Source organism: Urocitellus parryii, chromosome 4, assembly GCF_045843805.1.
Source record: "Urocitellus parryii isolate mUroPar1 chromosome 4, mUroPar1.hap1, whole genome shotgun sequence".
Taxonomy (NCBI): Eukaryota; Metazoa; Chordata; class Mammalia; order Rodentia; family Sciuridae; genus Urocitellus; species Urocitellus parryii.
In genome coordinates, this window is record NC_135534.1 from 84,257,643 (window position 1) to 84,274,949 (window position 17,307).

The 17,307-nt window shown below is 40.2% G+C and overlaps 1 protein-coding gene across 2 annotated transcripts in view; it reads left to right on the top strand.

The window, feature by feature from the left end:
* Positions 1–17,307, top strand: part of Amotl1 (angiomotin like 1) — a 138,856-nt gene that overhangs the window by 89,512 nt on the left and 32,037 nt on the right. For both annotated transcript variants that reach the window (XM_026396103.2, XM_026396104.2), the window contains 2 exons: positions 3,449–3,593; positions 4,817–4,906. In XM_026396103.2, coding sequence (XP_026251888.2) covers positions 3,449–3,593; positions 4,817–4,906 — 235 coding nt within the window. The remainder of the gene's footprint in view (positions 1–3,448; positions 3,594–4,816; positions 4,907–17,307) is intronic.

Consider the following 17,307-nt stretch of genomic DNA (forward strand, 5'->3'; position numbering starts at 1 on the left):
CTCTGATCTCTACAACCACACTGCAAGGGACTACTTGTCCACCACTACAGCTATCATTTCTCATAGGAAATAATTGCCCTGAACTAAGGTCCTTGCCCTTTTGGTCTGAGTACCTAGAGCACATAGCTATGTGTTGATTCTTGATTGTTAGCCTTTGAGGTGGTAAACTATGCTGTAGAAGGCTCCTGAAGTTTCGTCTTACAGTGTGCAGAAGGAAGTTTCTTAGTAAAAGTAAAAAATCCATGGTCAGATGTAGTTTATACACCAAGTTGATTGAAGATTAATTAATCCCAGTTGCGGCCATGGGCAGAGGACAGTTCTGGGATGGTAAGAGCTATTTCTGCCCTCGAAGAGTTAACAGTCAAATTGGAAACACAATGAGTTATGTACAGCAGGTAACAGTCCAGTGAACTCAGACCGCAGCAGAATCCTAGGGTGGCACAGGTCAGGAGACCGTCCCGACTGTCTTTGGCTTGCAGGTTGAGCAGCTCTTTGATGGTAGCACCTCAGGGCTTTGGCACTTTCACACCTCTTAGTGACTAGGTATTGCTCTGTGGTCTTTAAGGGCACTGTTCCTGCAGCATGGGCATGCCCATCTCTCCAAAAATAAAAGCCCCCATTATAGAGAAAATTAGCCTAGAAATAGCAAAGTGTTTTGGAGCTGTCTCTTTTGCAAACAAAATTAAAAGGAAGGAGCGTCACTTGCAGTAGCACTGTGAACAGGATTTAGGACGTGGTATTCTCCGTGCCACCACATTGCTGATAATTCATGATATCACTGGAAGAAACAGGAAGACCTTGTGGAAGTTAAGGGACAGTGGAATGGCCAACTCTGGCATAGGGAGGGCTCAGGGACAATAAAATGGTACCAAAAGGAGCCTTGGTGTCTTGGCTCCACCTCTTTTGGCTGCCTCTAAGCCAAAGCTCCACGCTGTCCAGCCTCTTCAATGACCTCTTCCCAGATGGTCCCTGCTTGGTTGTGTGTAACCTGTGGGGACACTGACCATGATTTTGCTCCTTCTGAAGTCTTTGGCTTCTGGCACCTATGGAGCCAATGACTTCAGTCTCTCTCCTTTTGCTTCAGCCATCCCTCAGTGTGAACGCTCCCCATGGGTTCTCTCGGCTTCTGTTGACTCCATAAGTGGCCTTCATTCCGTCACCGTCTGTCATCTGTTGGCTGATGCCACCACAGCTGTCCTCCTGACTTTCAGACATGTATCTCCACCTCCTAACTGGAAAACTTTGGTGTTCTACAGTCCTCACCTTTTCAAAGCCAAACTGTTTTTTTTTTCCCCCTTTGGTAAACCTGTTTTTTCTTATCATCATTTATCTTAGTTGTCATATTTCCCCATCTTCTAAGCTGTGAATTTCTATGTTGTCTTTGATTTCTGCCTTATGAGGTAGACCCAGACACCAAGACCTGTGGACTCTGCTGTTTAGTATCTTTAGAATTTTTCCTTTTAGTTATCCTGGCTCATGCCCTTGTCACCTGTCACTCATCTATTTACCTTAGCCTCTCACCTGGACTTCTTTTCTCCCGCTTCCTACTCCCACCTCCACACTCCAGCTCCATCCTATAGTTATCTCTATAAAACTCTGGTAAGACCACGCCACGCTTCTTACAACCTGCCCCTCCCCAGTTCCTTCCATCTGATAATTCTTCTTTGCTGTAACTTCAGGTTCTTCCTTTGACCCTAGTTCCTGGCTCTCTCACCCCGCTCTTGTCCTGGGACTGTCATGTCAAAGCCATGTGCTTCCTTTCATGGCAATCTTTCTTGGTCTGTGTCCAATTTCTTGCCTAGAATGTCAAAGCCCTCTGGATTTTCTTTTTTGCCTGGCAAACTCCTGTTTGTCCTTCAAGACTCATTTTAGATGGCATTTTCTCTAAATGACATTTTCTGTCTTACCCTTGCAAAATTAATGACTTTATCTTTCGGCTGTCATGGCACTTCACTGTCATAGCCCTTATCACCTTGCATTGTAGAAGTGCCTGTGTCTGGGTACACTCCACATAGTCTGTGAGCACCTAAAGGCTGGGGATTATCTTACTTCTGTATCCCTGTACCCAGGAGAGTATCTGCATGCTGTAAGCAAATTATGAATATCTGTTAGGACTTGTATTATTTACAGAAGTCTTATCATGGATTTTCTTATCTAGGTAGTTAGTATTCCAAAAAAAAAAAAGCATGCTTAGCTCTCAGTAACATTTCTTTCCTATAAAGGGACTCACAACGTGCCTTTGGTCCCCTAGTGTCCAGGGAGGAGTGCTATTGCTCTCATACCATCAGCTTAGCCTCAGTGGCAGTCAATCTGACCTCTAGGCAAAAAATTAGACACGAACCATGAAAATAAGCACATAGCTTTGACGTGACAGTCCTGGGACAAGAGCATGTGGAAGAAACAGGAACTAGGGTCAAAGGAAGAACCTGAAGTTACAGCAAAGGAGAATTATCAATAGAATGCACTTTGACACATCATACATAAATGGATTATAGTTTTTCATTCTCTGGTTGTACATGATGTAGAATCACACCGGTCATGTAGTCATATATGTACACAGGGTAATAATGTCCGATTCATTCTACTATCTTTCCTACCCCAAACTCCCTTGTCTCCCTTCACTCCCTTCTCCCTAATCCAAAGTAACTCTATTCTTCCTTATCCACCCGTAATGTGAATTAGCATCCACATTATCAGAGAAAACATTCCTGTGTTTATGTTACACAGTAGCAAAATGGAATTTATTGAGATCCACTTCAAAATCACTGTTACATTAGACTCCTGTAATAGTCATTAGCTACTTGTTACAGATTTCCAGATGCCATAGAATAAAGACTTCTCCAGTTATCCTCAATTTCATGAAATAAGAAAATTTTTAATCCTATATTTCTCAGTTCCTGCATATAAAAAAGGTTTTCTGCGGTACACTTGTTTGTACTTAAACACAAGTCCATTGGTCATTTATGTAGATGTTTACATAAGTAAGGGATGAATATGCTCATTAATGAAGCCTCTCCTAGAGTACAGGCAAGTAGGAGGGTCTCTGGAAAGAGCACTGTGCTTAAAGTCTGAAAGTTTGGGTCTTGGTTATAGTGCTTTAGTTCTTCTGTGCTTTAATATTTTCCTTATATGAAGTGGAAATAATGATCATAGCTATAAAAATGGCATATCAAGTGTAAGAGGCTTATGTTATGGTTTAATTCATCTCTTCCTAATATTGATATAGTGGAACTTTTACAAGGTGACATCACATGGTCTGATATTGCCCTTGGAATAGTGATGTTGCCTTTGGAAGGCAGGTGGGGAGCAAAATGGATTCTAAAGTTTGGTAGACATGAAACTTGAGATGCAGAAAGGCTGCCCTGAACGAAGACACTCAAGTGTGATAGGACCATTATTACTAAGACACCAGCATGAATGTCACTTTAATGCCAGTTCTTTCTTACAGTTTGAAAAAGAACTCCAGAGAATTTCAGAAGCCTACGAGAGTCTGGTGAAGTCCACTACCAAGCGAGAGTCGTTGGACAAGGCCATGAGAAATAAACTGGAAGGCGAGATCAGAAGACTTCACGATTTCAACAGAGACCTCCGAGGCATGTCACCCTCTCCTTATGATCTCTCCACCCTAAATTACCTGTGCAGTCAACAGCCTCATTCGGGGCCAGATTGCTGTTCTTTCATTAGATGATCTTGTAAATTCCAACCTTCTGGGAAGGGAAAAGTGCTCAAAGAGTAGAATCATTCTTTTTCTTCCTCGTGGGTTGTAGGTTGCAGCATGGAATTTTGGAAGTGAACCTGCCTGCCTGAGGCTGTGGAAGGAGGGAGTCTGTGTGCAGCTCCACTTTGCTTTTACTCAATAGTGACTCATGACTGTGTGAATAGGAATGTTGAAAAAGACCAATGTGGGAAGCACAGCCCTTTCCACATCAGGCTGCGTCTTTGGGAAGTGTTCTTTGCAAGCCAGCGCCTCACTTACTAGGTGTAATAGAAAGACAGAGCTAGACATATGTTCCTCCTGCAGGGCGGGGGAGGGCCACAATTGTGAAGAGTGTAAACATATGTCCTCCCTGAAGGAAATTATCCACCTGCTGCAGGGTCTTGGCAACCTCCAACAAGCACGGTGATTTAACCCATAAAATTTTGCCTCATGTTCAGTCAGCCAAGCCATTTTTCAGTTCTGTCAACTCAACTGAATTTTTCAGTTGAGAACTCAATGCGCTGGTTGTCACCAGTAGCTAGAGCCTACTTTTTGAGATACTACAAACCTTTTGTGTGGGATATCAAATATATCCAATCAATACTTACCAGGCTGGATTATTTAATTGGATAAATTAAGATATACCAAATGGTTTGGGCAAACGAAACTTGCTGTATACAATCTTCATTCATTGGGCTGTTTTAATTTCTCTTGGTATTTGTTGCTTTTATTTATTTTTAGTTCTAAGATTCAGATAAGTAGTTGCTGGATAAAATATAGGGCTGATGGTCAAGGCTGGACTAGGTCTGGATTTGAAATTATGAAGACTAAGCTGCTTGGGAGGACTTCATCTCAGAGGCCGTGAAGTGGTTTTTTCCCCCAGCCTGCCCCTAGCTCACACTGCTGGTGCATTGTCTTTGCAGTTTGACTGAGTGAAGATACAGGATGGCATCTGAAGACTTTTCTTTTGTTATTTTGTTCTTCCCCAAGAATTGCTCAGTTTGGGGCCCTTGCCTGAGCATCTCTTCATATCCAGCTTCTGGTACCCATTTCATTTCTCCATTGGATGATCACTTAAATCCATATGCATTTTTTTAACCATGTCCTTGTTGTTTGTAGATCGACTGGAGACAGCCAACAGGCAGCTGTCTAGCAGGGAGTATGAAGGACATGAAGACAAAGCTACTGAGGGGCATTATGCTTCCCAGAGTAAGTCAGTCTTTATGTTTATTTATCCCACAGTTGGTATTTTAAAAAACTGGAGGCCTGAGGAAAAAATTATAATAGTTTTAAGTATGTTTTAAAACCGTGTGCTTTTTCTTAGCCTGCAACACATTGGGCCCAGATGAAGCCCTCCTACGTCTTCTCAAGACAAAGCTAAGATTGACTTATATTAGTTCAGAGATGTTTATTCTGTTCTTCTGACCTCAGTTCCTCTCTGTCTGTATAATCCCCTCCAAGGAATAGCAACACTACAGTCTTTCCTGGCATTCACTACTTCAAATAGATCACAACCCTTTTTCTCTAGGAAAGGGAGGAGGTTTGGTTCTCTGGGCAGGTTGAGGAGTACTAGATTGGCTGCCACTTGCCAGCATGTTAATCCCTCTGAATGATCACACTGTGTGTCTCCATACCTGGGGTTTATTTCCAGAAGCCACTGAACCCATTTCAGCCAGAAAAATGAACAAGGGCTTTGTAAGCCTCTAGATTTATTGGGAGAATATTTTATTAATATTGCCAGAGGAAAATGATAGAATCAGAGGGACTTTGACAGATGATTGGTCAGGGATTGAATTTTGGCAAATTCATTGCACAAGCCAAAGATTTAAAAATTCAGTTGCATTTTTTAATGCTGTTTCAGAAACTGAATTCATAGCTGTATCATAACTCTCAACAGCATTATGAATATGTGCTCACAAACTACAGGAAAAACAGCAACAACAACAACAAAAAGTGATGTACTCAGTGCCATCCAGCTATCCTGTGATACTGTTCTGATGTGTGGGATGTCAATGTGGCTCTGCATTTTAAAGGCTGGGAAGTAATTGGTTAAATATTCTTGAGTTTTAATTCCATTTGGTTGGGTTTAACTTCCTTTGTTTCCCACAGATTTACTCATGATTACATTCCAGTTTTTAGCCCATTCTTTATTTTTTAAATTCTACTTTTGACAAGTAGACATTAACAGTATAGAGGGATTTGGCCTCATATTCCTTTGTAGTCTTATAGTAGGTGATGGGTCTGTCCTCCAAGTTCACATGAAAATCTGTATGGACACTTTGAATTACTTGCTTTTCTCACAGAATTCATCTTTTCTTATGGGTGTGATAGATTTACCATCTCATCAGAGCTTTCACTTGAAAGGTGACATCTGTGGGATTTGCATGCAGGATTTTGTCACCTTTTGGAGAACTGTGTGCCAAAGGGTAGAGTAAGGTGTGTCAGCAGTGCTGGCTTTAGGCACTCTGCTGACCCTGCCTTCTTGGTGGGGTTCAGGCTGATTCCTTGGTTCAGGTCAAACATAAAAAGCTGTCCATTTCACCTGATGGGCATCTGTTTGACCTTCTGGCTCAGGCTGGTGTGATGGAACAGTAAGTAGGGTTTGGAGCTGGGTGAGCTCAGACACATTCTTGAAGACTTTACTCTTTCGGCTCAAATCTGGAACATCAAGGATCATGCAACTCGACCCTTCCAGCAGTACAGGCAATGGTTTGTTCTGGGTAAACTGGCTTCACTGTGTTTCAGAGGCATAACAAGAGAGACCAGCTGCTTAGAGGTATCCCCTTGTTATGTGTGACATAATTGAATCCACGCAGTGCAGTTGAAGCAGGCTTTGGTGACTGTGATGTCTAACCACTTTTCCCACACCCAGCCTTCACAGGAAACTTTGTGCCTTCCTTGTAGCATTATAATTATTCATAGATGGACTTAGGATGTTATTTCAAATTTAAATACGTTTTTTTCTTAATGAGTTCTGAGAACCTCTCGTATATTACAAAAATTACCATTCCACTCCAGGTATGTTGCAGATATTTTCCCCATTGTTTTTAATCTGTGATTATAGTATTCTTTGTCTTAAAGATTTTTTTTTCAGTAACCATATTTATGCCTTCTAGGATTGATGTGATGCTTAAAGTTACTTCTTATTCTCGAAGATTCTAATGGTATTCGCCAGTGTTTTCTACACTTGAGTGTGATTTCACTGATTACATGGTGCATATTTTGGAAGGTAGCTTGACAGGCAGTATAGGCAAGTGCACCAGGGCTAACCTAGAAACTAGGAAACTTGTTAACAGCTATTTTAATTTCTGGGTGAGAGATGTAGAAGGCCTGAACTAAGACAGTAGAAGCAGCAGTGAAGAGTAGGGGACAGATAAGTGAGGGACACATTCATAGGACTCAGTGACAATTGGATAATGACAGAGAGAAGTGAGTATGACTGGAGCAGCTGGATGATGGTCACCCTTTACCAGTACAACTCAGGGGAAGCAGGTTAGGGTTAAATAATGAGTGAAGGTTTGAGCTGTTAAGTCATCTCACCCTGCAGCCCTTAGTTCAGTGAGCAGGTATAATGTCAGATACGGAGATACCCACAGGACTAGATGGCAGCCATCTCTGTCAGGCTTTCCCTTGAGCATGTGAATACAGAATGACTGGCATGAATCACCACCTCTCTTCATAGTTATTAATGTGTTCCTTTATCTGAATATTATTCTATTGCTAGAATAAAAAACAGAATAAAATAGATTAGAAGAATATTAATGTTATTAGGACAAAGTTAATTAAGCCCTTAGTAATCATAATTATGAATATTCCCCACTCAGAGAGGGCTATTCTTTTTCAATGAGCCTTTTGGAATTCTAGCCCTTGGTTCAGAGAAAAGTAAGACAACATCGCAATGGTAATGACATGTCTGGATAGTACATACCAAGGAGCTAGGGCTAGATTGTGATGCCCCTGACAACCACCCTGGCATTGGAAAAGTCAGAGAGTAGGGGAAAGTACAGAATAATGTACTCTGATTTTTTTTTTGCCAGGTATTTGTGTAGATACTAGGTGTTTGAAGCCTAAGAGCACCTAAGTGACTCTTGCAACACGAGCAAAAGTTCTCTAAGTTAGTGGAGGGAGGAGGTCTTTCCTGGACAGATTTTTAAATTTACCTTGGTAGCTTTTAAAACCTGAACTCTGCTCTTAAGTTGGAGCCTAGGAAAGCTGTGGTGGACTGCATGGGTGTTAAGGTTGAACGGACCTTGAATGGGTCTGTTGTGTTCCTCTCTGTCAAGAGAGTTGTCTGTGTTGAAAATCTTGTGGAGTTAAATGCTTAGGAGTTTTGATAACCTGGAGGCAACTTTTTCCCTTCATAGTTTAACATTATCTTTGGAGGAATTCGAAGTTTTATTTATTTGTTTATTTTCTGGTTTTACTTTTTTGTTTTTCCAAATGTTTTTGCAGCTTATAGGCTAGTGATGTTAAAGCCAATTGCTCCTGAAAAACAGGGCCTCTGGCCAATTCCTGTTTGGTTTGGCTGTGTGAAACTGGGGCTTCTTTGTCTGTTAACTTAAATGAGGCTCCCATTTTTTCCAATTCATCCATCTCTCTCTCTCTCTCTCTCTCTCTCTCTCTCTCTCTGTCTCTCTGTCTCTGTCTCTGTCTCTCATACACACACACACACACACACACACACACACACACACACACACACCAAAAGTAGGTTACTGTCTGCTGAAAACAGGGCCCCTGGAAATGTCTGTCATTCTTAGCTATGTCATCTTCTTCGTCAGTGAAACTTTTAAAAAATTATTTCTGAAAATTGATAACTGCAGAATTCTATCTGCTTTAGGCCAGAGAGCCAAAAATAAACTATTAGATGAGGACACACTAGACTAGTAGAGATGAAACTTCATTTTATTGAGTTTTTAAATAGACATGTCAGGCCTTGTTGCATACATTGCATGCTGAGCTAATCAGGCCATTCTAGTGGGACCTGATTAGCTCAGCATGCTTGTGTTGTGCTGGGATATAACCAAGTCACGTTTAAAGGATGTACAAGAAGCTATTCCCTTGGGATTTTGAAGGTACCCAGGTTCAGCATACGTGGTTCAATTCTGGCTATTAAATGATATACCGCTCTAAGAAAAAAAGATTATTCGGGTATTTGGTGATTTGTTTAAAACAACATATTGATGAGTAATGGATACAAATGTGTCAGAACAATATATATTTGTTTTCCTTAAAATTCCTTTTGGTTTAACAATGAACAGAAACAATGTGTGCAGCCACACTTTTTCGAAAACAACAATAATTTGCCATTTTCTTTTTTTAAAAAATTTTTTAGTTGTGTTGGACACAATACCTTTATTTTATTTATTTATTTTTGTGTGGTGCTGAGGATTGAACCCAGGGCCTTGCACGTGCTAGGCAAGTGGCTCTACCACTGAGCCACAACCCCAGCCCCTAATTTGCCATTTTCAATGTACCTTATAATCATCATTCCTACTCTTGAATCTTATTTTTAGACACTATAGTTTACTGTCTCTTATAGAATGTGAAAGAGTCCAAAATGATTTCCCAAATGAAAACCCTTTCGATTTTTGTATCTCTGTAAGCTCTTGTGTGAACCACAAAGCAGAAATGACTATGACATAAACATTTATTTTGTTGACCTACATAGAGCGTAAGGAGATTATTCTGAATCCTCATTGGATTTCATTACATCGAATGTCATGGGTTTCTGTCAGGCATCATTAGAAAAGAAGGTTAGATGTAACACGTGGGTGCCCTGGCTTACCTCTTCCTCCTCAGGCCAACCAGGGCTGGCAGCTCATCTTGACTCAGACTCCTTGGTGCAAGCTCCTGTTACAGCACTTTTTATATTCTGTGGGGTCATACTGTCTGTGTGAATCTCTCTATCAGATGGGAGAAAGATAGGCATACTTTAATAATATCCACCCCCACTAAAACAACTTGTATTTTTATGCACCTGGAACTTGATAAATGCTTCTTGAGGGAATGAATAAAACTAAAAAGTTCAAGTAACAAGGTTGAAATCCTCCTTATGCAGCATCGATACCCAAACTTTCTTTTAAATTCAGTGTCTTCAGTCCTGTGGGAAGATGCTCTAGGTTGTACTCTGTTGCTTCAGTGAGCTAGGTGAAATTATTAAAATAATACTGTTACAATAGAAGTAACTTTAAAACACCCAAATTTATTTTTTTGTTTTTCTCCTTTCCTCCTTTCTTTTTTCCAAGTAGAATATCCAAGGGAGAGAAATTTTTTATTATTAAAAACAGTATTTTTTGAGAAAGTTGGTAAACTTAGCTCATTTTTAATTTCCTTGACTCCTCTTTATTGTGCTCTGTTAATGGTGAGAGTTCACTGTGGCAGAGAAACGTTTTTGTAGCAACCAGTCAGGTGCTCACACTGACCAATCCATAGACCATGCTAGATACCACAGATCAGCACCATGGGCAAAGGAGAAGGACTGGCCCTCGAAGCCGGCCAAAGCGGGATCATTTTGATCAAGATTTTCTTGCTCTAAATTAACTGGTTCTCCTTATAGATGATCTCTTTAGTTAGTTGGACTGTGGTTCTAAAACTTGGTTTTATAGGCACAGGCCCAAGCAAATAGGCTGGACTTCACTCCTGCATCTTCTGATTCCTGGTGTTTTACTAACATGTTTAGTGACCTGAAGTTAAATACTAAACCTCCTTGCACCTCCATTTCCTTTAAAGTAATAGAGGTATGACTCTCCCAGTTTAACGAACATGATTCTGAGGATAGCCAGAGAAAGGAAATAAAGGAGACTTTATAAAATACATAGTTCTGCAGCACTTCTTCCTGCCCCCTTGCATCTATTTTAGTACTCACCACCTCTGGAGGGACGTGCCAATTTTCAGGGAAGGGGAATGGGCTGTGTTCCCAATAAATGCCTGCATGCCTTACTTAGCCTTAGCCTTGCTGAATTTGGAAGGCAGAGCATGTGAGCACTTAAGCCACTTGATCAACCTTGACAGGCAACACTGAGGAACTTCAAGCTTTCATGACAACCAGAAGTGCACACCGTCTGCAGGGTATCTGTTTATGTTCAATCGTATCTTCTCCCCAAGTGTGAAAATTAGTGTTACTCAATTTAGGCTCTGATTTTCCATACTTAACAAGCAGATCTAACTGAAGAACTGTCTCTTGGTCATGTATTGATATCTTGGTCATTAACCATTTCTTGGTCGTTAATTGATATTGTCTATAGCAGGTGAACATGGGTTTTGATTTTCACACTGAAGGTCTTAAAATTACTTTTTGCTTGGCATTCCTGCTATTATTTTGAAAAATTGGGCCTCTTAAGCTTCTTTATGGTCTGCATTCCTTGCACTGCATAGCAGGACAGATAAATAGAGTAAGGCCAGACTGCAAAACAGACCAAAATCCGTTTGCATCTCAAGTGGTATCAAGGAACCCTCACTTTTCCTAATGACTTAGAACCAGGAAATCCATGGGCAGCCTCCACTTAAATGGCAGTTGCTTAGAGAAGACTTTCTGAGATGATAAGGTTAGATGATCCTTTTATATACTCCCCAACGTCCTGTACTTTTTTTTTTCTTTTTTTCTTTCTTTTTTTTTTTAGTAAACACTCATCACGAGTGCAAATAAGAAACTGTTTGGATAATCATTTTCTGTTTTCCCCCTTTGAACTGTATGCACTCGAAGTGCAGTGGCCCTGTCTGTCATCATCACCATTGTAGCCCCAGCTCATTGTTTTTCCAGAACTTGGCCCAATGCATAGTGCTTAGAGACATTTAATAAATATTTGCTCAATGTCGAATGAAATGATGATCATTATTATTTGTTCAAACAAGTAGTTAAAAGTTAATTACTATGAACTAGCTGTGTGCTAGCCATGGTCAGCAAACTTTGTTAAGGGCCACATGTATATATTGTAGGCTCTGAGGCCACAACTACTCAAGTCTGTGTCTTGCCCAAAAGCCACCACAGATGATTCATTAACAAATGGGTGTGGCCATGTCCCAATCAAACCTTATTTACAAAAACAGGCTGTGGGCTGGATTAGGCCCGCAGCCAGAGTTTGCTGCCTTTAATTCCAGGCACTTGTTATAGAAGAGGAAGATGAAGAAGGGACCCCAGCAAAAGGAGAATCGAAGGAAGAATCAAAATTAGGAACTTCAGAAGTGTTCCCTAGATCTTACTTTGTAAATTGCCTTAATTTCAAAAAGGATATAATTGTTCATTCTTTTGTAATCCCATATCAGGGGAGCATGATTATGATCATTTTAGAAAAACTGAGAAGACTGAGATACATAGAAATGCAGTCACAAATCTTAGTTACCTAGTGAGGATCCCAAATTAGCCAACAATGTAGACAGTGCTGGGCAGTTCTAGTCTTGTGGTTAGCCATGAGGGTTTGTTGCCTTGAGAGTGAGGGCTCTCTCAGTGGGGCCATGAGTTCCTGCCATAGCATCCTGCCATGAGATGAGCTGGGCAGGTTTGGTTATCAACTATGGAGAATATCTTAAAGGTTGCATGTCTGATCACAAGCAATGCATGTGTCCTCTGAAGCAAGAGTTTCATTGTCACTGTGAGTAACAGTGTCCTCATGGTTTTGATCTGCTGGTTAAAAGCTCATCCTCAGGTGGAGTTGCAAGTTTGAGCCCCGTCACTATCCTTCTGGTCCTGGTTCAAGCTAGCCTGGTGTGGTCATATCACGAGAGTGACAGAGGCCAATACTAATCAAGCACTTACTAGAGCCAAGCACTATGCTAGCCTCCACAGGGACATTATTTCTTAATCCTCCAAGCAGTCCTTTGAGGTCGGTATTACAGGTATCTTACAGGTAAGGAAACCGAGGCACAGGAAGATTAAGTAACTTGGCCATCTTCATACAAGCTGGTAAATGGAGCAAACAGGTTTTGGAACCCAGGCCATTCTGACTGGGCCAGATGGGTGGAGAGAGGCTGGAATGAGAGAAGCAATGAACTCCCGGTGACTTTGGAGCTCAGTATAGCATCCACATTTTGCAAAAGCTGAAACTGCAACTGAGAGTAATCAAGTGGTTTGCCCAAGATTCCACACTGGAAAATTGGGACTAAACCACAGCTAGAATTGGGACCTCCTTTTTCTTATTTTTTTTCCTTCCCTTTTTCCAAAAAGTCAATTCTATTATCCCCTGGTGAGTGAAGAATTTTACATTTTTTACCATGGGAGGAATCCTGGATAGCAAAGAATTTTGTACTAGAAGTCTTATTTGGTTGCAAATAATTTAACTCAGTTCTGTGACTTAATAATAAAGTATTCAGATGATAAATAACGTTCTGTGCTTCTGACTTCTTATTCTTTGAACTTGAGCCAGTTATAATAAAAGGTCTGTTTGTTAAACTAGGATATCCTCTTCAGTTAGCCTCCAACACAAAAGTTTTTGAGAGAAGAATAGAATTTAGAGTCTAAAAAATTATCTTCTCAAAATGTCTGTGAAATAAAACTTTTTGTTCTCTGGATGATGAAATAAAAACATAAGCAGAACACAATGAGTAACTCTGTGGTGTGGGTTCTTTACAATTAGTTTTTGGAACTATTTTTAGTTCACGAATTATGGTGAGAGCCTACAGCTGTATCTAGAGGGAACCAGAGAACTTTGAAGGGGTCAAAGTGTTTGTTTGAAGTCCAGAAAATTTGGTCTTACACCATTAAAAATAAGCTTGCATCTGCTACTAATTTTCCTCCTTGCTTACAAAAACTGTGGTTTGGTGAAAAGAAGAGAGAAAAAGGATCTGTTCAAAGCAAGTCACAAAAACGACAATGGGCGGGGTTGCAGAAGTTAAAATAAAGGAAGGGAGGACATATGATTGCAGGCAGCACATTACTCCCTCTGACCAGTCCTGGCACAGACCTCTTCTTTCCTCAGATACAATAATTTCCACAGCCAGTCTGGTGTTAAGGTACGTCTGGTACGTCTGCCATTCAGAGGGACTATTTTTTATAACATTTTCTTAATGGACACAATACCTTTTATTTTGTTTATTTTTCATGTGATGCTGGGGATCGAACCCAGTGCCTCACACATGCTAAGCAAATGCACTATCACTGATCCACCACCCCAGCCCCCAGAGGGACCATTTTAAAAATAGGGCTGGAAGTGTAGCTTGAGGCTCTAGGTTCAAACTTCAGCACCACCAAAAAACAAACAACAACAAATATAAATAATTTAATATATAACATATAATAATTTAAACAAGTACACACATGCACATTTTATTACATACAGATATTTTATATATATTTTAGGTATTGTTTACATATCATAAAATTTAACTGTTTAAAGCATACAGTTTGAAGAAATCTAATAACTGGCATAATTAAGATTTAGTTGGCACTCTGTGAATTCCACATCCATGGACTGTAAATATTTGGAAAAATATGCATTTTTAGTGAACATGTGCAGATGTTTTTCTTTTCATTATTCCTTAAACACTACTGTGTAACAGCTGTTTATGTAGCATTTGCATGGTACTAGGTATTATAAGTGATCTAGAGATGATTTAAAATGTAGAGGAGGATGTGCATGGGTTATATGCAATTACTTTGCTATTTTACAGAAGGGACATCTATAGATGTTAGCATCATCATGGGTCCTGCAATCAGTGCCCCACAATACCAAGCAACGACCATATAGAACCTATGTAGCTCATATGGTGCTTCCTCTCCTCACCAAGTGAACTGCCCGCCCTCTGGAATCTGTCTGCTTGTGTTCACATTTCTGTGTCTTCAGATCACTGTTGTTTACATGATGTCCAGGTTTTATGGTTGTTTTCTTCATGAGAGCCTCAGTGTCTGGTAGGATCTTACTTGGTCATACCTGGTAATAAAATTGGGTGTTGTTTATCAGACAAAAAAGGACTTGTATTCTGTTGTGATTATAGAAATCTTAAGTCTTCAGGCTGATTCATGGATACGTACATAGTAAAAAACCAAATGCACTAGGTATGTTACATTCCTGTGGCATTATTTATTCATTGTCTAATTTGTAATGTGCTATCAGTAGACATAGAAAAGCAGCAGTACATTTTAATTTCAAGTAAAACAAATTAAGATGGAAGGGTAAGAGTACATTTGAAAGCTGAGCTGGATAAACGGGTGTATATTCAGTCAAGCAAGTTTGCAAATATAATAAATTTGTATCTATTATAGAAATATAATAAATTTTAAATAAAATATTTTTAGGCAGATAAATGTCGAATGTTTAAGTTCAACTTCTAGAATTACAATGTAACATTTTAATGCAAGAATAGCTAAAGTAGAAAAATTATGTTTAAGAGATCTTTTGTAGGTAGTCCAAAAATATTTTACCAAATTATACCTGAGATAACTTTAAATTCATTTTGGAGCCAGAATATAAAAAATCAATAGGTAATTACAGAAATTAACAAAAATATAATAAGTACATAATGACGTTAGATCAATAGATGATTTTGTAGTTAAGTTTTGTTACTTTCCATGATAAATATCTGAAAATGATCATATCATTGAAAATTTTCATTTTAAAGTTAGAATTTGATCATGTACCAAAAACTGTTGCCTAAACTTGTCATATTTATTCACATATAAAACACTTCAGCTGTCCTATATTTTTAAAATACTATGAAGACAGAAGGGTTTAGATGCATGATGAAGTAGGCTCAGTCCCCCGTGAAATAAGCCCAGTAGAAAGGCTAAGACAGACAGGCAGCCATCACTGGACCTGGAATCAAGACAGAATATAGTAAGAACTCATTAAAGAACAACTTCTACCCCAAGAAAAAAGAGGGAGTGAAGAAGCCTGTAGCCGTTAAGATGGGCCTTGAAAGCTAATTTATAGTTTAGAGGAATTTTGCTGCCATAGTAAGAGGAAAGTTCTATATTTCTTTTGAACATGGAAAACAAATTTTGACTAAATCCTTTACACTTCAGGCTTCTCAGTTTCCCAAGTTGAACCATCTCTCCAAAAGATTTGTTTTTTCTCTACATGTTAGCAATAGCTGTTTCCACAAATTTTTGTCTCTCTTCTAATGTCTGAATGGTGGCTTTCAAATTCAGAACTCTTGTTCAAAAGAAAGGAAACCTACTATGTAAAACAACAGAAGCTGAAGGGATTTCAGGTGAGAGGGAGTCCAATCTTCAGAGCTGCCTTCCTTCCTTCTTGTTAGTCTGTTTGCTGTTGATATAACAAAATGACTGAAGCTTGATACTTTATGCAGAAAAGAGGTTTATTTAGCTCACGCTTCTATGGTTGAAGGTTCAAGATCAAGAGATTCCATCTATCCAGCCTCTGGGGAGGGCTACCACAACCTTATCAGCATCAAGAGGTGGGAAAGTATGCAGGACACGGTGAGACAGGAAGCAAAAGAGACTCAGGAAGGTTCTAGAATCACTTATAACAACCTCCTTTCTCAAAGCCTATGAGAGCAAAAACACATCTCAAGAGGGCAGTACCTCTATGACTTAATTATATTCTGCGAGGCTCACCTCTTAAGGATATTACCATCCTAACACTGCCATCCTGAGGACCAGGACTCTAGCACATGAATCTGTAGGGGTCAGACTCAAACCATGTCTAGATCATAGCAGCCGGACATTACCTTCTCTCCCTTCCTTCCCCCGTCTTTCCCAGGGCTTTGTAGAATACAGTTTTTTTTTTTTTTTATCTCCTGCTTTTAATTTTCCTATTACAGAGTTCATTTAAAAACAGTTTACTCTTCCAACCATTTAAAGCTAGCCTTCACTGGAGCGTTCCTGTGGCTGTCAATAAACCTACTTAGCTGCCACCCATAACCTGTATGTCCATTGCCTGCTGCAATAAGGCAACCTGCACTGGAGTACAGGGATGGCTCAAGGTCGAAGACAGGTTTTACCGGAGAATCTTTATCAGCAGATTTTAAAAAGAAAAATCTGCTCGAGCCAGCCTAAGCCCAAATAAGAGGACTGTGTTTTAAGTTTATATAAGTGTGTAATGGCGCTCACAGGCAGGACATGTAGGCAGGCCTCCCCAGGGCTAGGAGCCTATGAGAATCAAGTCGCAGCCTGCACTTAGGAGTCTGACTGTAAGAATGTGTTTCCTGCTCTCCTCACATAGACCCTCATCCACCTTTCTGTATACATCTGCATGATCCTTCATTCCCTTTAGTGTGGCTTTCTCTGTTTTTACCCAGAGAGAAACAGCTAGGTTGCCCATGCTATTACCACTTCTCCCAAGCTCCCACTTACAAATTTCCAAATGAGAGACTGGTTGGACTATCTCTGCAGTGGCCCTGCAGGTTGGATCAGCTATCAGATGGGAGCGATAGGTAGAGATAGATGGGAAGGGCTTTATGCTGTGGATGTGGCTTCCTGCCAGAACTTACCCTGCAGAAGGAGGATTGCAGTGGATAGCTCTTTGGAATGGGGCATTGGCTGGGGAGATACCATGAAAGTTGTCTACTCTAGAGAGAACCCAAATTAGGAAGCCTTTGCCTCTGGAAGGCCTTCTCCCAGTGAACTCCACTGCCATTATGCACAGGAGGGTCTGGACACTGCCATGTCTCTCCTCAGCCTCTCCACCTTGCTTCCTCTTTGTCTATGGCCTCTT